Here is a 25,000-nt window from a genome sequence, read left to right as displayed (position 1 = left end):
CCCCGATTTTCCTACAGTTGTTCCTTTCGAGCCCGCGAATACGGGCCACGATACTTCTATGACCCCAATGAGTCTAAGAAAAGACCCCAAAACTTCATCGAACCTGGGGATTTAAGGCTTTTCAGACACATTTTATTTAAAATTTTTATGTACAAAATTAAAAATTTGCAATATAAAACAAGTTTTGTTACTTTTAAACATACCACATAACGCATTCCCTTAGAAGAAGTAATCAGATTTATAGAATTTTTCAAAAAACATTTACGTTTTTTTATGAAATAGAGGTAACCCGCATGCCTTTCCTGCAGCGAATTTTCAAAATCTATCTACTATCTATCTATCATCTATCTATATATTAAAATTTTAATATATATATTATATATTAATATATATATGCGACCTTTCTTCCACTGCAAAAGAAAAAAAAAAATAGAAGAACGCATTTAACCGTCCAAAATAGGACTCCATACCCCAAATGAGAAAGTATACAGGACAATTAAAACTATTCAAAGATTGTTTCCCACAATCACAAAAAAATATGCGGGATATCTTAGAAAGGGAATTTGATTTTTTTTGGAAGGGAACCCCCAAAAACAATGAAGTAATGGTAAAAAATTTTGGGCGTAGTTAAAACATAGAAAGTAAGAACTTGTAAATTTTTTAATTATTTCTCATGTAAGTTGGATGCCTGTCTATAAACGTAGCATAATTATTAGTTTATATCCCCAGTTTCACTGCATACTGCCTTTTCAAAATGTAATTTTTTCTTGTGGTCGATTGTTTATACTTGTGCGTTCCGTGTATATTTGCGCGTGTGAGGGTTTGGCTTTATCTATGTGGCGGGTGCATATTAGCGGCGAAGCATCCAGCATAATGGCCCCCTTTTTTAAGAAGCTATTTTTGCATCTTTTTGAATGTAAACCTTTTCACGGGAGGGTTGACGGTGTAGTAGCGCGGCAGGCATGAGTACGGGGGGAAGTGTGTTCTCTCGGATGACCGATATCTTTTGTTGCATAACAAAAAACAAAATGTGTATTTTGTTTCTTTTCTTAAAAGGAATTTTGATACCAACTCCACGTAAAAAAAAAAACATACAATTAAATAAATAGTAAATAGGTATAAACATGTATATACTTCATAAATTCTTTTAGCACCCTTTCGGAAGGACTTGAATGGAGGGAGGAGGCGAAGATTTTGTTTTGGCAACAAACATACCCACTACCCTAATAAAGGGTTTTAATTTCTGACGACTAAAATTTTGGTTTAGCAATGGGGAAAAAGGGAACGTAAATTGCAAATCCCAACTCATCGCGGAGGGAACGCTCCTTTAATTTAGTTTTACTGTGCGGAACTATAGCAATGAAATACAGAATGTCTTTTAATAGCAGGTAAAGGGTACCTTCTCCTGGCAACCCGTTGTCTACGGAGGTTGCCTGAACCCGGAGATGCACGGGGTTTTGGCGTGCCCTTCCCCAATTTTACTTGAGACTCAAACCTTTTAAAATATCTACAAAAAATTAAACGGTACTGATGGTACAGCGAAATTAACACAAAAACCCCTATCGGTGTACGAAAAAACTTTTAAATTACTTTTACCTTTTTCTTATAAATTTTGCACTATTTTCATGTGTTTTTAGGTTTTTTATTTATTTTGATCTGGCTTTCCCTTTTTTGTCTGTTTCAGCGTTTTGTCTTTTTGCTTTGTGACAAGATGGCATTTAAGACGTTTTAAAATGTTTTTATTTTTTTGTTTTAAGATTTTTTTGTAATATTTAATGAATTGAAAATGAAAAATTTTTGTATGAAACCTTTAGGTTGTTTTGTTTTTACAGGGTAATTCATATATATAGATAATTAGACAGATAGATAGATAGATATAGATATATACATACAATTTATCTCCATGTATAATCATTTGCATCTGCAGTCATAAGGATCTATTTATCTATCTCCTTATCTGTGCTTGTGACTTTTGGGGTTTACTTCAGAAAAAATGGTGTAATTGTTTCTTCCATCGTCTCAGCCCCGCCCTGAGTTGCAGTAGCGCCTGTAAAAAACGTGCCCCTTGAGTGACCTTGCCCCCATGTTTCCGCCGGCAGGGTATATATTGCCAGTTTAGAGAGGTAAGTATCGTAGCTTTGAAATCCCCCTAAACATGAACACCAAGGTAAAAAAACCCTTTAAAGTTTATCATCAAAAAATTTAAAATTCCTGCTTAAAAATTTTAGAATTTTTTTGAAATGTATTCATGATCGCTCCCAAAAATTATGTTTTTTCATTTTATAATTCATTAACATATCTCTATTCAGGTTTTCTTTCCCCGGGTCGGGCACCCTTTGCTGCTGCGACGTTGGGTCCTACGAATACGGGCCACCACAGGTTAGTCTTTTGAGGCTAATCATTTTTTGCAATTGCTTAATATGAACAATTTTTTTTCCCTTGATGAAAAGTAATGATATAAATTAATAAAACATTGGTCAATGAACAGAGACCCCTCCTCTGGGGAAATCCTACGAGCGGAAAACCCAATACAATTTCCCAAATGGGCTGTCGCACGAAGACCCCGGCAAAAAACTGGGACCCGGGAACCCCGTGACGGTGAAGAATCAGGGACCTACTACGTGCACCCCCCGCGGCCCCCTCCAGACCGTGAGTACGTCGGGAGGGTGACGACGGCTAGTGGCTGAGGTCAACACGAGGCGAGGCTGTTTCCCCGCTCCTACGAGTCGCTTCCTTCGAGTCCCGCGAATACAGGCCACGATACTTCTATGACTCCAAGAGTCTAAGTAAAGACCCCAAACTTCATCAAACCCTGGGGATATAAAGTTTTTTCAGAATTTTTTATTTATATATTATGTACAAAATTAATAAATGTGCAATATAAAACATGTTTGTTACTTTTTAAAACATACCATTCCCTTAGAAGAAGTAATCAGTAGATTATACACGTTTCAATAAATTTTATATTTAACATTAAATATATATTTATTTATTATATATATATATATAATATATAATATTTTTGTTTTGTTGTTGTGTGTGTGTGTGTGTGTGTGTGGTGTGTGTGTGTGTTTTTTCATAATAATTTTTAAAATATATATGTTTTTTTTTTTTTTTTTTGGGTTTGGTTTAAAATTTAGTTGTTCTTAAAGGAAAAAAAAAAAATTTTCCTGAAAAAGAAAAAAAAATTAAAAGAAGCCTTTTAAAATTCTTAAAATAAAAAAATTTTACTTTAATTCCAAATGAGAAATTATAACAATTAAAATTAAGATTTTTTTTAAAAGTATACAGTTCTAAACATTTAAAAATTTGTTATGTTTTTGGAAATGGAAAACTGAAGTCTTTTGGGAAAAAAAAAAAAAAAGGGGTTGGTTTCGGAAGAACCGGAAAAAAAAACTTTTAAATTTTAATTCCCTTTTACAGTAAGTGGATGTATTATCCGAGATAAATATGGTTATGTAATTCGGTATTTACTGTTGCATAACCCCCTTTAAAAAGGTTTTGTTATTCTTGGTGTTTATACCCTTCCACGAGGCCTGTAGTGGTTTTTGGTATACAAAAAAAAAATCTTTTTATGGGGGGAAGACCCAGCGTTAGACCTTTAAAAACCACTTGCTTAATCCCTTTATTAACGAAACCTTTCAGTGGATGGGTGACGTTATTGGCGGGGGAATACATAAGTTTTCAATCAGATCTTATTTATTTTGATGGGGGAAAAAAACAAAATGGCTTTGTTTTTTTTTTAAAAGGAATTTTTTTCCCCCCCTGAAAAAAAAAAAAACCGTTGGGGTAAAAATTTTAAAATATTTTTACTTTATTTTTTCCTTTAATTATTGTGAAAGTTGAATAGCCCTTGGATCTTGTTTGCAAAATCAATAAAAATATAATATTTAAATTTTAAATATATTATTTTACAATAATAAAGGTTTTTTTGGTGTCAAATAAATATAATTTAAAAATTTTATTTTATATTTATTAGGTTTGTGTTTGGGTTTTTTTTGTTGGTTGGTTTTTGTTTGTTTTTATTTTTTTATTTTAAAACCTTAATTAAAAATTTTAAAATTATTTATTATTTTTTTAATTTATTTTATTTAAAAATTGTTTTGCAAAAAGTTTTAATACCTAGGCTGTTTTTTGTTTCATTTTTTTTTTTTTTATTTTTTTTTTTTTTTTTTTTTTTTTTTTTTTTTTTTTTTTTTGGTTTTTTTTTTTTTATTTATTATAATTTTTAATCTTTTATTTTTTTTTTAATTTTTTCCATTTTCGTAAACTTCCCCCTTCTTTCTTCAAAAACCTATTCTTCCCTTCTTTGGGTTTTTTGGGTTTCCTCCTTTTTGCCCTCTTTTTTTCTTCTACTCTTCCCCCCCCTCCTCCCACTCTTTTCCCCCCTTCCTCCCCTTTCCCCTTTTCCCCCTCTCCTCCCCTCCCCCTTCTTCCCTCTCTCCTCTCTCCGCTCTTTTCTTTCTTTCTTCTCCTCTCTCTCTCTCTCTCTCTCTCTTATATAATATATAATAATATATATATATATATATATATTATATATATATATATATATCGTGTATGAGTGTGTGTGTGTGTGTGTGTGTGTGCGCGCGCGCGCGCTTTTGAGTCTTTAAGTATAAGTGCATACATGTATTCTCGGCTTTGTGTTATTCAGGTGGTCTTGTGTGTGCGGGTGTGCTAGACATGTGTATCTATATACTAATGATTTAACTGATATAAATTAATTGCAATATTTCTTCCAACCTCTCTGCCCAGCCCAGAGTTGCAGTAGCGCCTGTAAAAAACGCTGGCCTTGAGTGACCTTGCGCCACGTTTCCCCCCGATGCAGGGGTATTATTGCTTCGCTTAAAAGAGGAAAGTATCATAGTTTCTAAAATCCTAATCAACATGAACACCAAGGTAAGCAAAGCTTAAAGTTTATCATCAAAAGTTAAAATTCACTGCTTTAAGAATTTAGAATATCATGATAGAATTCATGATCGACTACCAAAATTATGTTCTTTCGCTTATATATTCATAAACATATCTCGTATTCAGTCTTCTTTCTCCTCGGTCGGGCCCCCTTTTGCTGCTGCGGGACAGCTTCGAGTCCTCGATACAGGCCACCACGGGTTAGCTTTTGAGGTTTTTTTTTTTTTTTTTTTTTTTTTTTTTTTTTGTAATTTCTAAATATGCAACAATTTTGTCTCCTTGATGAAAAAGTAACTGATATCAATGAAAAAAAACTCTATGTCATGAAAAAGAGCCCCTCGGGGAATCCTACGAGTCCGGAGAAGCCAGATAAAACTTCCAATGGGCTGTCATCACAAAAGTTTCCCGGCAAAAAAACTACGGACCCCAAAACCCCGTGCGGTGAAACACTCGGGGATCCTACTACGGCACCCCCCGAGGGCCCGCCCCCAAACCCGTAAATACTTTCGTGGACGGTGACGAGGGCTACGTGGCTGAGGTAAAACTCGAGGGGAGGCTCGTTTCCCCCGACCCTACAGTCTGCTTCCTTCGAGCCGCGAATACAGGCCACGATATTCTATGACCCAATGGTCTAAGTAAAAATTCCAACTTCATCAAAATCAGGATATAAGGGTTTTAAAACACATTTTTTTATATTTTTGTAAAAAAATTTAAAAAAATTTGAAATATGAAACATGTTTTGTTACATTTACAACATACCATGATTACGTATGTCCGTTTCCTCAGAAGTAAACAGTAGATTATGCAATATTTCAATAGTATAAGCTTTTGTGTAATGAAGTAAACCACATGCATTTGTTGCAGACAGTGGCTCTTTATAAGAAACCATTGTGTCACACGTTTAAATTGAAAAAAAAAAAGTGAAAAGTGCGACCATTCTTTCGCTACAAAATAAGGAATAAAATAGAAGATTGCGCATCTAATCTTCCTAAAAAAGAAAATCTATTACTCTACATTCCGAACGAGAAAGTGTACAGGACAATTAGAACATATTGAAAGTTAAATAATCTGCTAGATCCCTGCTCAATTATGTACTTTCTTTTCCTCGTTAAATAGTAAAAGAAGACTAAAAAAAAGAATACTTTGCAGAATCAAATATGTGTTTGTGTTCTGCTTTACTGACTACAGGACAAACGATTGCGTCAACCTCATTAGTTTTTTTTTAACTCAACCACATTTCGATTTTTTTTCCTTTTTTTTTTTAGAAACAAACATGCCTCTTAAAATCACAAAAAATATATAACAGTTGTAGAGCATTATATGGGAAGTAAGATTTTCTTTCTCTCTCTCTTCTTTTTTTAAGAAAAAGGAAACCCAGAAATCTTTGGATGGAAAGTTGGGTAATTAGAACAGGGAAAGGGGGAAAAATTTTATTCCGGGGTTACTTTTCCCTTATAGGTTAGAGGGGCTGTCTCATACATAAAGAAATATTAATTGTGAAAGCTCGTATTTACTGAATACTGTCACATTCGTTAAACGGTCATATGTTACCATTACGCGCGCATGTGTGTTCGTGCAGGACACCTGAGTATTCATGAGTAGATTTATATGTCTATATGGTCTGTGTTGTTTTTACTTGTGCGTTCCGTGTACGTATTTGTGCGTGTGTCTATGTTGGCGGGTGCGTGCTTATGCGAGGAAGCATCCGGCATATAAGCCACCTTCAAAAAGACCTGTTTGTAGTTAACTCGGACCTTAATGAATGCAAACTTTTTTTCACGTGAATAGGTTGACGGTGTAGTGGCGCGACAGGCATGTGTACGTGGGATGTGTATTCACTCGTGTTGAGTCTTTATCATCTACTGTTATATATGCATAAAACAAGATGTGTACTTTGTTTTGTTTTTTAGAAGGAATGTTGATACCCAATTCCACGCCAGAAAAAAGAAAAACATACATATATATTTATATACATACATACATATAATATATATATAATATAAAATTATTATATATATATATATATTTTAAAATTTTATATGTATATATATATATATATATATATTATATATATTTATAGATATGGATATATAGAACCACATAAAAAATAATATTAGTGTGTGTGTGGGTGTGTCTGTGTGTGTGTGGGTTTGGTGTTGTGTTGTGTGGGGGTTTATATATAATAATTTTATATATATATATTAATATATATATATATATATAAATATATACTTTTAAAAGCCCATTATTTAAAAGAACTAAAAGGGGGCGTAGACTGTTTTTCATGAACTTTAAATTCACGTAGTAATATTTTACAACAAATACCACAAATATAAACGATATTAATTTCTAACATTATGATATATTAGCGGGCAATGAAAAATTAGTAGCAATTAAATCATGAAAGGGGAAGGCATTAAATATTACTGTAGAAATATAGCAACAAAACAAATATTTTTGTTTATTATACAAGATAATATTACCTAGCATTGTGTATGCATCAAAGGAAGCTCATTTGTTCAGGATGTCCTATAATATGTGAACTTCGAACCATATAATATCTATGCAATAAATATAACATTCTATATAGCGAATATTACACAGAAATCCTTCTATCGGTTAAAAGAATGGATTATTAGATTTAATTATTGAAATTCTTATATGTACTCCTATATTTGTAATTGGTTTATTATATGTATTTTTGTTCAGCATTATTGAAATTTTACGTTACGGAAACGGTTGGCAGGCGTTGCGACTGAAAGGGTGTTATAAAATTTTTGCTTTGAATAGACCTTTTGGGGTATTGTTTTAATAAATTATAAAAAATAATTAGTAGTTTAACCTTAGGGGCATGCATTTTGCCAAGGGTTTCATATATTATCATAATGCTATTCTCATAAATAAAAAATTTTTTAAAATTTTAAATTACGTGGTGTGGAATATGTGTATGTGTGCGCGTTAATGTGTGTGGTGATGTGTGTGTATAAGTGTGTATATTTATGGGAATATTTATATATTATGCTATATATATGTATATTTATAGTAGGAATCAGTAACGTTCCCTGTTCATTTGCGTTAAGGATGTGTTTCTGTTCGTGCTTGTGCTTTGGTGTTCTGGGTGGTTCTTTCTGTCTGTCTGTGTTTGTACATGTGTCTCTTCTATGTGTCCTTGCAACCCATCTCTCAATCTCTACCCCTCCCATCTCTCTCTCCTCCCTCTGTCTATGTGTGTGTGTGTTGTCCTTGAGTCTTTGCGTGCACGTTTGGTTTTGTGTTGTGCAGGTGTCTTGTGTGACTTCCAAGTGGCGGGTATGAGTGGTTCTGAAATCAATTAAATGAATAAAGGTAAGTGAAACTTTAGGGGTTCATCCATTTAAAAAAATTTAACATTGCCCCCTTTCCCGGAAGAATTAACCACTGAAAGGCAATACCACCAAACAAACAAACACAACACCACATAAAATAATTTATATCTAATTAAATTTATTTTAGAATTAGATGTCTAATATAAAATTCGTAAATCAAATACCAAAATTTCCTTCTTTCATTACATATTCTTTAAAACATAAACTCGAATTTCAGGTCTTCATCCTCCTCGGTCTGGCACCCTATTGCTGCTGCAGACAGCTTCGAGTCCTACGAATACAGCCACCACAGGTTAGTGATTTAAGTCTTATACTTTTGCACTGATTAATATGCAACAATTTTGTCTACTTGATGATAAAGTAACTGATATCAATGATGAAAACTCATACTGTCTATGAAACAGAGACGCTCCTCTGAGGAATCCTACGAGTCCGGAGAAGCCAGATACAACTTCCAATGGGCTGTCGATCACGAAGACTCCGGCAACAACTACGGACACCAGGAAGCCCGTGACGGTGAAGACACTCAGGGATCCTACTACGTGCACCTCCCCGACGGCCGCCTCCAGACTGTGAGATACGTCGTGGACGGTGACGACGGCTACGTGGCTGAGGTCAACTACGAGGGCGAGGCTCGTTTCCCCGACTCCTACGAGTCTGCTTCCCCTTCTAGACTCCGAGAATAAAGACCCAACTTTATAAACCTCGAATGAGTCTAATTTTAAAATGATGTCCCAATTAATCGAATGGAAATATGAACTTTTCAGAAAACCATTTAGGTATATAATTATACATGTTCAAAAATTAATTATTTTTTTTTTTTTTGAGAAACGAGTTTCTTGCACGATTACAAAATAACTATAAATTTTCCCTTAGAAGAATAATATTATATTATAGAATGTGTGATGATTTGTTTTTGTGTGTGAGGTGTGTGCTTTGCGTGCAGTGATATATATGTATTATATCTATCTATCTATCTATCTTTTATCTATATATATATATATATATATATATATATATAAAATAAAATATATATATGGGGGGGGGGGGGAACCATTTCTTCCTTCAAAAGAAAAATAATATAGAAGATACGCCTTTAACCTTCTTAAATAAAAAACTCTATACTCCAAATGAGAAAGTATAAGGACAATTAGAACATATTCAAAGATTTCTCATACAAGAAAATATACAAGATATTTAAGGCAAGGGAATAAATAATTTTTGGAAGGGAACCCTGATAACAATGAAGTCATCGGATAAGAAAGTTGGGTCGTAGATTAGAACATAAAGAAAGTAAGAACTTTTGTGAAAAATTTATTATTACTTTATTACTGATTTGGATGCCTTTCATAAACATTTTAGCATGTTGTGTTGATTATATTGCGCTTCCAGTATTCATGTGCGTTGTGCTTTCATAAAATAGCAAAATAATTTAAGTCTATTTTTGGTTCTGTATCTTTTATACTTTTTCCGTGTACGTTATTTGCGCGGCAATGTGAGGGGTTTTACTCGTGTATCTATCATCTGCGGTGTGCATAATTGACTTTGCATTCGGAAGTTATCCCAAATGCACACCAGTAAAAAAGCATGTTTGACTATATGAATGTAAAACCTTTTTAACGTGAATGGGTTCTTTAGTAGGCGCGCTATACGTGGAAGTGTGCTCTCGGAGGGACGCATAAATCTGTTTGGCAATACATAAACCCAAAATTAACTTTTTTCGCGACCAAAAGAATTGAATAGCCAACTGAACGCGTCAAAAGAAAACCATCCCCCATTACGATCCAAATTAGATTAGAAAAAAAAGGTAAATACAGAATGCTTCTAAGTCAATACCTTTGAGCAGCGGTTTCCCATGAAGGCTTGACATGGACGGTATAGGCGAAGTTCCTTGTTTTGGCGAACAAAAATCCCATAGCTATAAATCCGGTTAAAATTTTACACATTATCTGTGGTTTACAAAGGAAATGAATTCAGTCAATTTTCTAATCACTCCTAGGTAGGAGGTTTTATAAGCGCTCCTTTATATTAGTTTTTACTTTTGCGAGGGAACGTTAGCAATGATTACAGATGTTTTTAAAAAGGTTATTTATTTTTTCCTGAACTTTTTTCTGTTAATGTTCGTAACGGAGATGTAATAGCTTATGGCCTGTCCTTAATTATGAGAGACTCAAAAAAACCATATTAATATATATCAATAATATAATTATATGCTATAGCAATTTTTTATACACGAAATTTTTCTTTAGTTATAAAAATTCTATTATAATCAGTTCGTTACCCTTTTCTTATAAAACTTGTACTATCTCATTTGTTTGTGATTTTGGTTTTCACTTATGTTGACTCTCTGTTTTTTGCCTATTTTTCTCTCTCTTCTCTCTCTTCTCTTTTTGCTTTGTCGTCTTTTGACCTTTTAATTGTATTTATCTCTTCTTTACCTTTCTTGTAATCTTCTTAATATTTCTTCTCTCTCTCTCTCTCTCTCTAACCTTATCGTTCTTTACTCTTCGGTGTAGTCATGTGTGTGATGTTGGACGCGCAAAGCGCTTGATTTTTAGATTATAAGTGCAATGTATTCCAGGTTTGTGTTTGCATTCTGCAGTTAAGATCTATGAGCATGTGCTTAGCTGTGTTGTATTTTAATGTTTTAAACTGAAAAAAATGTGCAAATTTCTTCCATCGTCTCAGCCCAGCCCAGAGTTGCAGTAGCGCCTGTAAAAAACGCTGGCCTTGAGTGACCTTGCGCCACGTTTCCGCCGATGCAGAGGTATATATTGCTCAGCTTAGAAGAGGCAAGTATCAGTAGCTTCTGAAATCCTACATCAACATGAACACCAAGGTAAGCAAACCTTAAAGTTTATCATCAAAAGTTAAAATTCACTGCTTTAAGAATTTAGAATATCTTTGAAATATAATTCATGATCGACTACCAAAATTATGTTCTTTCACTTATATATTCATTAACATATCTCGTATTCAGGTCTTCATTCTCCTCGGTCTGGCAGCCATTGCTGCTGCAGACAGCTTCGAGTCCTACGAATACAGGCCACCACAGGTTAGTCATTTGAGGTCTAATTTTTTTTTTTTTTTGCAATTGCTTAATATGCAACAATTTTGTCTCCTTGATGATAAAGTAACTGATATCAATTAATAAAACTCATACGGTCAATGAAACAGAGACGCTCCTCTGAGGAATCCTACGAGTCCGGAGAAGCCAGATACAACTTCCAATGGGCTGTCGATCACGAAGACTCCGGCAACAACTACGGACACCAGGAAGCCCGTGACGGTGAAGACACTCAGGGATCCTACTACGTGCATCTCCCCGACGGCCGCCTCCAGACCGTGAGATACGTCGTGGACGGTGACGACGGCTACGTGGCTGAGGTCAACTACGAGGGCGAGGCTCGTTTCCCCGACTCCTACGAGTCTGCTTCCTTCGAGTCCCGCGAATACAGGCCACGATACTTCTATGACTCCAATGAGTCTAAGTAAAGACTCCAACTTCATCGAACCTCAGGATATGAAGGCTTTTCAAGAATATTTTATTTATATATTTATGTACAAAATTAATAAATGTGCAATATGAAACATGTTTTGTTACATTTACAACATACCATTCCCTTAGAAGAAGTAATCAGTAGATTATACACTGTTTCAATAACATTTAACGTGCATTTCCTGCAACGATTAATATATATATATATATATATATATATATATATATATATATATATATATATGTGTGTGTGTGTGTGTGTGTGTGTGTGTGTGTGTGTGTGTGTGTGTGTTTATTTATATATATATATATATATATATATATATATTTGTGTGTGTGTGTGTGTGTGTGTGTGTGTGTGTGTGTGTGTGTGTGTGTGTGATGTGTCTGTGTGTGTGTCTGTGTATAATGGGAACATTCTTCCGCTACAAAAGAAAAAATAATATAGAAGATACGCCTTTAACCTTCTTAAATAGAAAATTTTATTACTCTATATTCCAAATGAGAAAGTATATAGGACAATTAGAACATATTCAAAGATTGTCTCTTACAAGAAAATATACAAGATATCTAAAGCATTATTCAAGATGAATTAATGTTTTTTGGAAGAAACGCTGATAACAATGAAGTCATTGGATAAGAAAGTTGGGTCGTAGATTAGAACATGGAAAGTAAGAACTTTTAAATCTTTAATTACTTTCTACATGTAAGTTGGATGCCTGTCTCATACACGTAGCATAAATATTGGATTATGTACTTCGGTATTTACTGATTGCATACAGCCATTTATAAACAGGTTTATATGTCTATGTGGTCTGTGTTGTTTATACTTGCGCGTTCCGTGTACGTATTTGTGCGTGTGAGTAGGTTTTGTGCGTGTATCACCATAAAGGATACATGGCTGTGTGCTTATGCGGGAAGCATCCAGCGTAATAGCCACCTTTAAAAAGCCATGCTTGCAGTTAACTCGGACCTTATTGAATGCAAACGTTTTCACGTGGATGGGTTGACGGTGTATTGACGCGGCAGGGATGAGTACGTGGGAAGTGTGTTCACTCGTGATGAGTCAGTATCATCTACTGTTGCATATGCATAAAACAAAATGTGTACTTTGTTTCATTTCTTAAAAGGAATGTTTATACCCAACTCCACACCAGAAAAAAACACATATAGATAGATAGATAAATAGATATACATACATATATATACATTTATATATTCTTTTAGTTATTCGTGAATAATTAAGTAATATAAAACTAAATTCTATTTTATAAATATACATACACAATATAAATATAAATATTTAAAATTTCTATCGACACCTTTTTCATGAGGGTTAGCGGAGGGGCATGAAGACTTGTTTGTGGGCAACAAACTAAACTATAAATTTTAACTTTTAATTTCTAGACACTACTAGGTTTAGTGATAGGCGTACATATTTGAATCTGGCGGTTGCCCTTTTTGTTTCTTGGGTTCAGTGATAGTCTTTTTTAGCTAGGTGCAGGGGACCTTTGGCAGGGTTATAGATGTTGTAAACGAGCTACTTATTCGTTCTTGCCAACCTACTTGTGAACTCGAAAATTTATGCAATTTGTTACTAAATAGACTTATGGGAATGCCATGTTTTTGCGGTGTCCAAATATTAGATATCTTAATTTTTTATTATCTTATCCTATTATGATATTTGGTATTATTTTATTTGATCGCATTGCCTTTTTGTTCGTGTGTGTTTGTCTTGTGTGGAACTGGATTAAGATGTTTTAAATTATTTATTATATTTCCTTAATTTATTTTCCTGTAATGTTTTGGAGTTGTTGTATGTTGTGGTGTTTTGGGATGTGCAGAGTATTTTATATATATATATATATATATATATATTTATATATGTATATTTATTTATATTATTTATATAATTTATTTCTATGTATAATCAGTCAACGTATCCCTGTGCATTTGCATTCATAAAGACCTATTTACATATCTCCTATCTGTGCTTGTGACTTTTGGTGTTTCACGTTCCTTTCTGTCTGTCTCTCTGTCTTTCTAGCTCTCTCTCTCTCTCTCTTGTTATCTCTCTTTCTCTCTCTCTCTCTCTCTCTCTCTCTCTCTCTCTCTCTCTCTCTCTCTCTCTCTGTCTTCTTCTCGCGTCTCTCGAGCGCTTTATCTTTAGTATAGTGCATTCATGTCTTCTCGGCTTTGTTTTCTGGTCTTGTGCCATATATAATGTATACATGGTATCTATATATATATTAATGATATAAATTTAAATTAATATTTTTAACTCTCTGCAAGAGTTGCAGTGTCCTGTGTGGTGAGTGCCGCGCCACGCTTTCCAGTCTTAGAGGTTTTACTAGCTGATACAAGTATCATAGCTTTGTTTCATCACTGTCCAAGGTGCGACCTGTTTATCATGTGTTCAATACTGCTTAAGATTTAAACTTGATATAAATTAATTGCCAAATATTTTTTCCACTCTATCTCATACCAGAGTTTCAGGCTTCCTTCTCCTGGTCCTGGCAGCCTTGCTGCCAGTTCAGCTTCGAGTATACGAATTACAGGCCACCAAGGAGGCATTAGTCTAATATTCTGAAATTGCTTAATTCAACAATTTTAACTCCATTCAGAAAGTAATGTATATCAAAAGTTAAAAATCAAAGTCTTAAAAGAGAAGTATCATTGATAGAATCATGATCGGAGACCAAAAATTAATGGTCTGTTCGACACGAAATGCAACATAAACCCGGAACCCTCGGTAAAATTTAGGGTCTTCATACCTCCCCGGACTGGCCGCCCAGCCGTGAGAACGTTTGGGTCTACGAATGGCAGGCAACTACAGGCAGTCTTGATTCCCCTTTTTTTTTTTTTTTTTTTTTTTTTTATCGTAATCCTAGAATATTCAAAAAATTTTGTCTTGATGATTATGTAAAATGATATAAATGCAATAAAACCCTTTTGTTCTATGAAACAGACCTCCTTGAGGTATCCTAGAAATAAAAGCCAGATTTTCAATTATTTCAATCACGAAGCTTCGGTAAGAAGTACACACCAGGAAGACCCGTGGTCGTGAAGAAACCATGGTCACACGTCAACTTGAAAAAAAGTTGGGAAGGTGCGACCACTTTCGGCTACGGTAAATAGAAGGTGCGAGGCTCGATCTTCCTAAACACGAAATCTGATTACCTTCATTCCCGCGAAATTACAGGACAATTAGAAAATAATGAAGTTAAGTAAAAATTCCAACTTCATCGTAAATCAAAAAGGGTAAAGGATACTTTCAAACAAATATTTTTGTTATGCTTTACTGTACAGGACAAAACGATTGCTGTCAACCTCATTTTGTTATTTAAACCAACCCCATTTTATTTTTTTTCCTTTTTTTCAGAAGAAACAGTGATTAAAACAAAATTAAATATATAAAGTTTTTAGAGTTAATGGGAAAACATTCTTTCTTCTCGACGTCTCTTTTTTGAAAAAGGGAAAACCCTTGAATCATCGGGTGGAAATTGGAAAAAAAAAAGGAAAAGTGCCGGACCATTATTTTCGCTACAAACTAAGGAAAAAATTAGATGGTTGCGGGATCTAATCTTCAAATTCGAAAGTCATATTTTCTCATTACGCGCGAGTGTTGTACAGGACAATTAGAACATATTATATGTTAAATAATCTGCTTAGTTACTGTGCGTCCAATTTGTACTTTCTTTTCCTCGTATAAAAGGGAAAAATAAGACTTTAAAAAAACGGGATAACTTTGGCCAAGAATCAAATACGTGATGGTTGGGTTAGTGGCACGACATCAGGACAGATTGGTCAACCTCGTTTAGTTTTTTTTTTAACTAAAACACGATTTCTTTCGTTTTGTTTTTTAGAAAAAATGTCCCTTACACGCCAAAAAAAAAAAACATCATATATATTATATACATACAGCATTTTATAATAAGATTTATATTTCATCTATCTTTTATATTATATAATAATGTATACCATAAATATTGTATAGGGAAATGGATATATTTGAACACACAAGTATAAAATTGTTGTGTGTCGTGGGTTTCGTTTTGTGTTTTATGGTTGTTGGTGTTATACTACTAAACAGTAATATTATATATGTAGTATATTTAATAATATGTCACATTCGTTTTAAACGGCATATTAATTACGAAGACTCAGTGGGCGTAGGGAACTGAGTTTCATGAAACTTTAATTATAGGTCTATTTTTTACACCCTCCCGTTTAACGTTTTTTTCTGCCCTTATTGATATAGGTTTGGCATGGGGCAAAGATGCGAGAGAACCAAAACCGCACAGGCAAGGCACCTGAAATGTTGCTTTAACTCGGAGAAAGAATGCCAAACTTTTTTTTTTTTTACAAGTGAAAGGTTGACGGTGTCCGTGAGTGGCGTGACAGGCACGTGTACGGCGGTGTGTATTCCCCAAATCTGTGAGACTCTATCATATTTATATATGGCAAAAAACAAACGGATTTGATGATTGAAGGAATATTACCCAATTTTCCACGGGGAAGAAAAATAGAACAACAACTTTTCATCTTATATATTTATATAAATCATACATTTTAGTACTTTTTTATTATGTATTGTATTTTATTATAGGATATTATATGTATTTGTAATATATGTAAGATTTTTTGTATATTTATATAAAATATAGTAATTATTGTATAAATATGGTTATGATAGACAGAGTAATATATATATATATATGTGTGTATATATATATATATATATATATATATTAGTTATATATTATGGTGGGGTGTGTGTGTGTGTGTGTGTATATATATATATATATATATATATATATAATATATATATATATATTATAGATATATATATATTATTCTTTATAAAGATCCGCACTTAGTTATAAGGACTCAAACTGGCGTAATTTGTGTTTCATTGAAATTGAATTTCCTTTCTGTCATGTTTTTGCACATCATTTCCCTAGCCTAAATATAAACTTTTTATTTCTCCACTTCTGATTGTTTAGCAATGGCTAGCATGTTAGTCTACTTCCAATCATCTCCACCGCCTTCTCCTTTTGTTATGGGGGTTAGCCTTCAACTGTTTTTGCCGAAAAGGGAAAAAAGTTTATTTTAGGGCAACGAAAAACCCAGCAAAAATAAAAATTTTTTTTTTGTGTTTTTTTATTCAAAGGGGAAAAAGGAAAATCAAGGAAAAAGGGTTTACCAAATTTTTCCCCCCCAAAAAGCAAAGGCCCCCGGGGGTTGTCCCCCCACGTTTGGAGGTGGCCGTTTTTCAAGAGCGGAAAGCCCGGTGGGCACGTGGTTTTTTTTTCAAGTTGTTCTTTGGGCTGTTCCCCTTTCGCCCAACCTAAAAAAATGTTTTAGGGACTTTCGAAAACCCCAATATTCAAAAATATTTTCTTTGGCCCCATTTATGAAATAAAACTAACCGGGAAAAAAAAATTTTTTGATGATGGCAAAAGCGAAAAAAATATTACACACGAAATCCTTCCTATCGGGGTGTTAAGCCCAAAAAATTTAAAAAAGTATTAGAAAAAAATTAATTTTTACCACCCAAACTTTCCTTATTTTTAATTTTTTTTTTTTTTACTTTTTTCCTATAAAATTTATGTAAATTTAGGTTTTTTACTGTGAAATTTGGTTCCCCCCCCCCCCCCCCCCCCCCCCTGTTTGTTCAGTTTCAGTTTGGGTTTTTAAACTTTTTGTATTCTTTTACCGGTTTAAAACCCAGGGGGAGGGAAAACGCCCGTTAGGGGCAAGGTGGGTAGTTTTATGTTTAACGGGGGGGTTTTAATTTTTGTATTTTGGCTTTTACCCCACCGGGGACTAATCCCTATTGTTATGTTTTTTTAATGGAATTTTTTTTTATTTAAAAATTTGTAAATTCAAAATTATATGAAAACCCTAAAAACCTTTTTTATGGGCTGGGGCCCCCTTTATGTTTTTATTGGGGGGCCAAAAAGAGGTAATTCCAAAAAAAAAGGGTATATTTATAAATCATAATTATATATAATATGGGATATTATATATATAAATTTAAAATAATCCATAAATTTTATTTTTTATAAGGTTAAAGGGGGGATAAATGTGTGTCTGGTTGTGGCGTTGTGGTGGGGTGTTTTGTTTTTTTTTTTTTTTTTTTTTGGTTTTTTGTGGGCCGTTTTTTGTGTGTGGACTGTGTCGGCCTTTGTTTGGGTGCCCTTTTGGGGTTTACCCGATTTTAGTGTGATATATAATATACTATTTATTTGTTTTTATATATATTTTTATTTATTATTTTTATTAATATTTTTTTTTTTTATTTATAAATAAAATATAAAGTTTTAAAGTTATTTCCAAATTTTTATTAATCATGTTTTTTTAACGTAAAACCGTGCATTTGAATATAAGGATCTATTTATCTATCCATTTTTCTGTGATTTGGTGTTTACTTAGAAAAAATGTTTTGCGGGCCTTGTTTCCCTTTTATTTTTTCTAAATTCGTGTGTGTGTGTGTGTGTGTGTGTGTAGGTATATATATATATATATATATATAATATATATATATATATATATATATATATATATATATTTATGCTTTTAAAAGCCACACTTATTTATGAAGAACTTAAAGTGGGCGTAGGCGGTGTTTGATGAACTCTGAATTCACGTAGTAATAATTTTTGACAACAACATACCCACAAGCCTAATTATAAACGATTTAATTTCTGACAACACCTATGATATAGGTTTAGCAATGGGACAAATGAAGCAATCAGTAGCAAATTCCAACTCATCACACAGGGTAAGGCATCCTGAAATGTTAGCTTCACTGTGCGAGAAAGTATAGCAACGAAATACAGAATGTTTTTATTAGCAAGGTCAAGGATACCTTCCCCTGGCAGCGCTTGTCCCCATGAGGTGGCGTGCAATCGGAGTTGCACGTGGTATAGGCGTATCCCTTCGCCAATCTACTGTGACACTGCTACCATATTAATATCTAGGAATAATCATTGACGATATTACAAACGAAATCCTATCGGTGTACTATTAGATTTACTTTTTACTCTTTTCTTATTATCTTACTGCTATTTGTATCTGATTTAGGTTTTACTTATATTTGATTTGCCTTTTTGTATTGTCTTTTAGGTCTGTGCATAGACATGTTGGCGGTTTGTTAATGATATTTTAAAAGTTCTTTGTCATTATGCTTTGATGACTTTATTGTCATGTTTTAATTGATTTTAATGTAAAGTATTATATTATAACCTTATTGATTGTTTTACGTTTTGTAGAGCAATTCAAATGTGTATCTATGTGTGTGTGTGTGTGTGTGTGTGATTTATTTCAATGTATAATCAGTCAACGTATCCCTGTGCATTTGTAATCATAAGGATCTATTTATCTATCACCCTATTTGTACTAGTGATTGTTGGTGTTTACTTCAGAAATAAATGTGTTGTGCGCGCGCGTTTGTGTATCAACGTATTAATGATTTAATTGATACAAAATAATTGCAATATTTCTACCATCGTCTCCTCCCCGCCCAGTTGTAGTAACGCCTGTAAAAACGTTGGCCTTGAGTGACCTTGCGCCACGTTTCCGCCGATGCAGGGGTATATATTGCTCAGCTTACAAGAGGTAAGTATCAGTAGCTTCTGTAATCCTACATCAACATGAACACTAAGGTAAGCGAACTTTAAAGTTTATCATCTAATATTCACATTCACTTTGAAATATATTAATGATCGAATACCAAAATTATGTTCTCTCACTTGTATATTTATTAACAAAACTCGTATTCAGGTCTTCATCCTCCTCGGTCTGGCAGCCATTGCTGCTGCAGACAGCTTCGAGTCCTACGAATACAGGCCACCACAGGTTAGTCATTTGAAACCTTTACCATTGATTAATATGCTACAATTTTATCTTCTTAAGACTAAAGTTAGTGATATCAATGAACATAATCTATACGGTCTATGAAACAGAGACGTTCCTCTGAGGAATCCTATGAATCCGGAGAAGCCAGATACAACTTCCAATGGGCTGTCGATCACGAGGACTCCGGCAACAACTACGGACACCAGGAAGCCCGTGACGGTGAAGACACTCAGGGATCCTACTACGTGCACCTCCCCGACGGCCGCCTCCAGACCGTCAAGTACTTTGTGGACGGCGACTCCGGCTACGTGGCTGAGGTCAACTACGAGGGCGAGGCTCGATTCCCCGACTCCTACGAGTCTGCTTCCTTCGAGTCCCGCGAATACAGGCCACGATACTTCTATGACTCCAATGAGTCTAAGTAAAGACTCCAACTTCATCGAACCTCGGGATATGAAGGCTTTTCAAATATATTTTATTTATATATTTATGTACAAAATTAATAAATGTGCAATATGAAACATGTTTTGTTACATTTACAACATACCATGATAACGTATACACATTCCCCCAGAAGGAGTAAACAGTAGATTATGCAGTATTTCAATAGCATGTACTTTTGTGCAGTGAAATAGAAGTAAACCACATGCATTTGCTGCAGACAATGGTTCTGGATAAGAAACCGTTGTTTCATACGATTAAATTAGAAAAAAAAGTGAAAATGCGACCATTCTTCCCTTGCAAAATAATAAATAAAATAGTAGGTTACGCATCTAATCTTCCTAAAAAGAAAGTCTATTTCTCTACATTCCGGAGAGGGAAATATGCAGGACAATTAGGACATTTAAAGTTAATAAATCTGCTAGAACCCTGCACACTGACGTACTTTTTCTTCTTCGTTAAATAGTAAAGGAAGACTAAAAATAATCCGATGCAGAATCATATGTGTTTGTGTTGTTTTATTGACTACAGGAGAAACGATTGCGTCACCCACCTTGTAATCTTTCATATATGCATTAGTTTTTTTTAAGTCAATCACATTTCGATTTTTTTTTTTTTTTTTTTTTTAGAAACAACCATGTCTCTTACAATCAAAAGAAAGTAAATAACTGTTTTTTTTTTTTTTTTTTTTTTTTTAAGGAATGAGGATAACCACGAAATCATGAGATACGTAAGTTGGGTCGTAGATTAGAACATGGAAAGGGAAAACTTGTGAAATCCTGGTTACTTTTTACCTTATAGGTTAGATGGCTGTCTCATACACTAAACAGAAATATTAGATTGTGTAGCTCGGTATTTACTGAATACTGTCACATTCGTAAATCATATGTTACCATTGCGCGCGCATGTGTGTGTTCGTGCATGACTTCACGTAGATAGGTTGACGGTGTATTAGCGCGGCAGGCATGCGTACGTGGGATGTGTGTTCACTCGTGATGAGTCAGTATCATCTACTGTTTCATATGCATAAAACAAGATGTGTACTTTGTTTTGTTTGTTAAAAGGAAAAAGAAAAACATACATATATATTTATATACATATATATATAATTATATTTATAGATATGGATATACACACACACACACATATATATTGTGTGTGTGTGTGTGTGTGTGTGTGTATATTTTTTTTTTATATATATATATATATATATATATATATATATATATATATATATATATATATATATGCTTTTAAAAGCCACACTTATTTATGAAGAACTTAAAGTGGGCGTAGGCGGTGTTTGATGAACTCTGAATTCACGTAGTAATAATTTTTGACAACAACATACCCACTAGCCTAATTATAAACGATTTAATTTCTGACAACACCTATGATATAGGTTTAGCAATGGGACAAATGAAGCAGTCAGTAGCAAATTCCAACTCATCGCACAGGGTAAGGCATCCTGAAATGTTAGCTTCACTGTGCGAGAAAGTATAGCAACGAAATACAGAATGTTTTTATTAGCAAGGTCAAGGATACCTTCCCCTGGCAGCGCTTGTCCCCATGAGGTGGCGTGCAATCGGAGTTGCACGTGGTATAGGCGTATCCCTTCGCCAATCTACTGTGACACTGCTACCATATTAATATCTGGGAATAATTATTGACGATATTACAAACGAAATCCTATCGGTGTACTATTAGATTTACTTTTTACTCTTTTCTTATTATCTTACTGCTATTTGTATCTGATTTAGGTTTTACTTATATTTGATTTGCTTTTTTGTATTGTCTTTTAGGTCTGTGCATAGACATGTTGGCGGTTTGTTAATATTTTAAAAGTTCTTTGTCATTATGCTTTGATGACTTTATTGTCATGTTTTAATTGATTTTAATGTAAAGTATTATATTATAACCTTATTGATTGTTTTACGTTTTGTAGAGCAATTCAAATGTGTATCTATGTGTGTGTGTGTGTGTGATTTATTTCAATGTATAATCAGTCAACGTATCCCTGTGCATTTATAATCATAAGGATCTATTTATCTATCACCCTATTTGTACTAGTGATTGTTGGTGTTTACTTCAGAAATAAATGTGTTGTGCGCGCGCGTTTGTGTATCAATGTATTAATGATTTAATTGATACAAAATAATTGCAATATTTCTACCATCGTCTCCTCCCCGCCCAGTTGTAGTAACGCCTGTAAAAACGTTGGCCTTGAGTGACCTTGCGCCACGTTTCCGCCGATGCAGGGGTATATATTGCTCAGCTTACAAGAGGTAAGTATCAGTAGCTTCTGTAATCCTACATCAACATGAACACTAAGGTAAGCAAACTTTAAAGTTTATCATCTAATATTCACATTCACTTTGAAATATATTAATGATCGAATACCAAAATTATGTTCTCTCACTTGTATATTTATTAACAAAACTCGTATTCAGGTCTTCATCCTCCTCGGTCTGGCAGCCATTGCTGCTGCAGACAGCTTCGAGTCCTACGAATACAGGCCACCACAGGTTAGTCATTTGAAACCTTTACCATTGATTAATATGCTACAATTTTATCTTCTTAAGACTAAAGTTAGTGATATCAATGAGCATAATCTATACGGTCTATGAAACAGAGACGTTCCTCTGAGGAATCCTATGAATCCGGAGAAGCCAAGTATAACTTCCAATGGGCTGTCGATCACGAGGACTCCGGCAACAACTACGGACACCAGGAAGCCCGTGACGGTGAAGACACTCAGGGATCCTACTACGTGCACCTCCCCGACGGCCGCCTTCAGACCGTCAAGTACTTTGTGGACGGCGACTCCGGCTACGTGGCTGAGGTCAACTACGAGGGCGAGGCTCGATTCCCCGACTCCTACGAGTCTGCTTCCTTCGAGTCCCGCGAATACAGGCCACGATACTTCTATGACTCCAATGAGTCTAAGTAAGGACTCCAACTTCATCGAACCTCGGGATATGAAGGCTTTTCAAACATATTTTATTTATATATTTATGTACAAAGTTAATAAATTTGCAATATGAAACCAGTGTTGTTACATTTACAACTTACCATGATAACGCATAGCTATTCCCTGAGAGGATGTAGTCAGTAGATATCCAATGTTTCAATAATATATATATGTATGTATACACACACACACACACACACACACACACACACACACACACACACACACACACACACACACATATATATATATATATATATATATATATATATATATATATGTATATATATATGTGTGTGTGTGTGTGTATGTGTGTGTGTGTGTGTGTGTGTGTGTGTGCATGCACACTGATATAGTTGTAAACCACGTGTATTTGTTGCAGACAATGGCTCTGAACAAGAAACCTTTGTTTCGTATGATAATTTAGGAAGAATTGCAAAAATGTGGCCATACTTCCCATGCAGAGAAAACAATCAAACTGATGATTACACATTTAACTTTTCCAAATAGAAATTTTACTACATTGAATTCAGAATGACCGTTTTCACGTGGATGGACTGACAGTGCAATGGTGCGATAGGTACAAGCACACTTGGGAAGTATGTTCAGCAGTGATGAGTTAATACTGTCTACTGTTAAACGTGCATTGGATAAGATGTATGATATTCTCTCATTTGTTTCTACTATTAAAAGGAATTAGGGTTGTTAACACCCAATTCCTCCTCAAAAGTATACGTATGTCATTATCCGTTATAGCTGCGAGGCGTTGACGAATGAAATTTAGAACCTGTAATCAAATCAAATCATTGGGCCATTAAAGAACATCTTGGATTGCACATGTCAATATGTTAAGTTGCAACTAACTTAAAGTAGACATACCACCATCCTGACTCTCAGGCAACGTAAGTCTTCCATAGGAAAATTTTTAAATGTGCGGAGCGTGGTAAGACTTATTTCGGCGACAAACACACTCTACCTATCATTTCTAATGATATCGATAATATATGTTTAGCAATAAGACAAGTGAATAGCAAATTCAAACTTGTCCCGTACAATAAACATATGCCGTACTGCTCACATATAATGTGCAAGAAGGCATGTCAATGATATATACAGAAAGTCTTTTACTAAACCGTTTGTGTGAACATAACCCGGCAGGGGAGACGGACCGGTGGAATAGGCGGGGTCGAGCTTACCTCATGGATGGGCGGCAGTGCCCGGATTTGGTAAGGTTGTGCCACCTCGCCCACCCATAGCGGGACTCGTAAAAATTTTATACTTGACAAAAATTATTGATGGAAGATACTGATGATGCAGTTACACTACGTTTTTATTACAATGACAATGTATTAAGGTTTTTGCTTTATGTTTTACATTGCCTTTTTGCTCTGCATGTGTGTATTTGATATCAAATACATTTTTGGTTTGTGAGTATGTGCATGCACTCCTCCATTACCAGTTAGCAATGCTAATTTAAGGGTTTTCTTCTAAGTGATTTAACGGACATTTAAACAATAGTTATGTAAATTCTTGTATATATATATATATATTTGTGTGTGTGTGTGTGTGTGTGTGTATGTGTGTGTGTGTGTGTGTGTGTGTGTGTGCGCACACACACACACACACATACGTATACACCAGGTGTAGACGGAATTAGTATAGATCTTTTAATAAATGCAGGAGAAATTGCAACAGTGAAACTAACAATTACCTTTACAACAAATGCCTGATCAACGGTAAACCACCAAAAGTCTGAAGAAATTATACATAAAAAGGGGATAAAAATTATCTAAAAAGCTAACGTCCCATAATCCTCCTTTTGGTTATTTACAAGCTGTTCACATAAGTCATCACAGCTCTCATCACTGACAGTCTGGGTTCTAACCATTCTAGAGAACAGGCAGGCTTCCGCAGTGGATTCTCAACAATAGACCACATCCACACATT

General features: G+C 34.4%; 3 protein-coding genes and 1 pseudogene across 3 annotated transcripts; all 4 read left to right on the top strand.

Moving 5' to 3' along the window:
* Window positions 1–8,412: 8,412 nt before the first annotated feature.
* LOC119596653 overlaps window positions 8,413–25,000 on the top strand; it is a 19,331-nt pseudogene continuing 2,743 nt past the window's right edge.
* On the top strand, window positions 10,996–11,870 carry LOC119597024 (pro-resilin-like). Its single transcript, XM_037946457.1, has 3 exons — window positions 10,996–11,118; window positions 11,260–11,334; window positions 11,457–11,870. The coding sequence occupies exons 1-3, from the start codon at window positions 11,107–11,109 to the stop codon at window positions 11,772–11,774; spliced, it is 405 nt and encodes a 134-aa protein (XP_037802385.1). The 5' UTR covers window positions 10,996–11,106; the 3' UTR covers window positions 11,775–11,870.
* LOC119597025 (pro-resilin-like) lies at window positions 19,405–20,162 on the top strand. Its single transcript, XM_037946458.1, has 3 exons — window positions 19,405–19,448; window positions 19,567–19,641; window positions 19,749–20,162. Exons 1-3 carry the CDS (start codon window positions 19,437–19,439, stop codon window positions 20,064–20,066), a joined length of 405 nt encoding a protein of 134 aa, XP_037802386.1. The 5' UTR covers window positions 19,405–19,436; the 3' UTR covers window positions 20,067–20,162.
* Window positions 22,371–23,128, top strand: LOC119597028 (pro-resilin-like). Its single transcript, XM_037946461.1, has 3 exons — window positions 22,371–22,414; window positions 22,533–22,607; window positions 22,715–23,128. The coding sequence occupies exons 1-3, from the start codon at window positions 22,403–22,405 to the stop codon at window positions 23,030–23,032; spliced, it is 405 nt and encodes a 134-aa protein (XP_037802389.1). The 5' UTR covers window positions 22,371–22,402; the 3' UTR covers window positions 23,033–23,128.

The sequence above is a fragment of the Penaeus monodon genome, chromosome 38 (assembly GCF_015228065.2).
Source record: "Penaeus monodon isolate SGIC_2016 chromosome 38, NSTDA_Pmon_1, whole genome shotgun sequence".
Lineage (NCBI taxonomy): Eukaryota > Metazoa > Arthropoda > Malacostraca > Decapoda > Penaeidae > Penaeus > Penaeus monodon.
The sequence above is the reverse complement of the archived record's forward strand: the minus strand, read 5'-3'. Positions and strand labels throughout refer to the sequence as shown.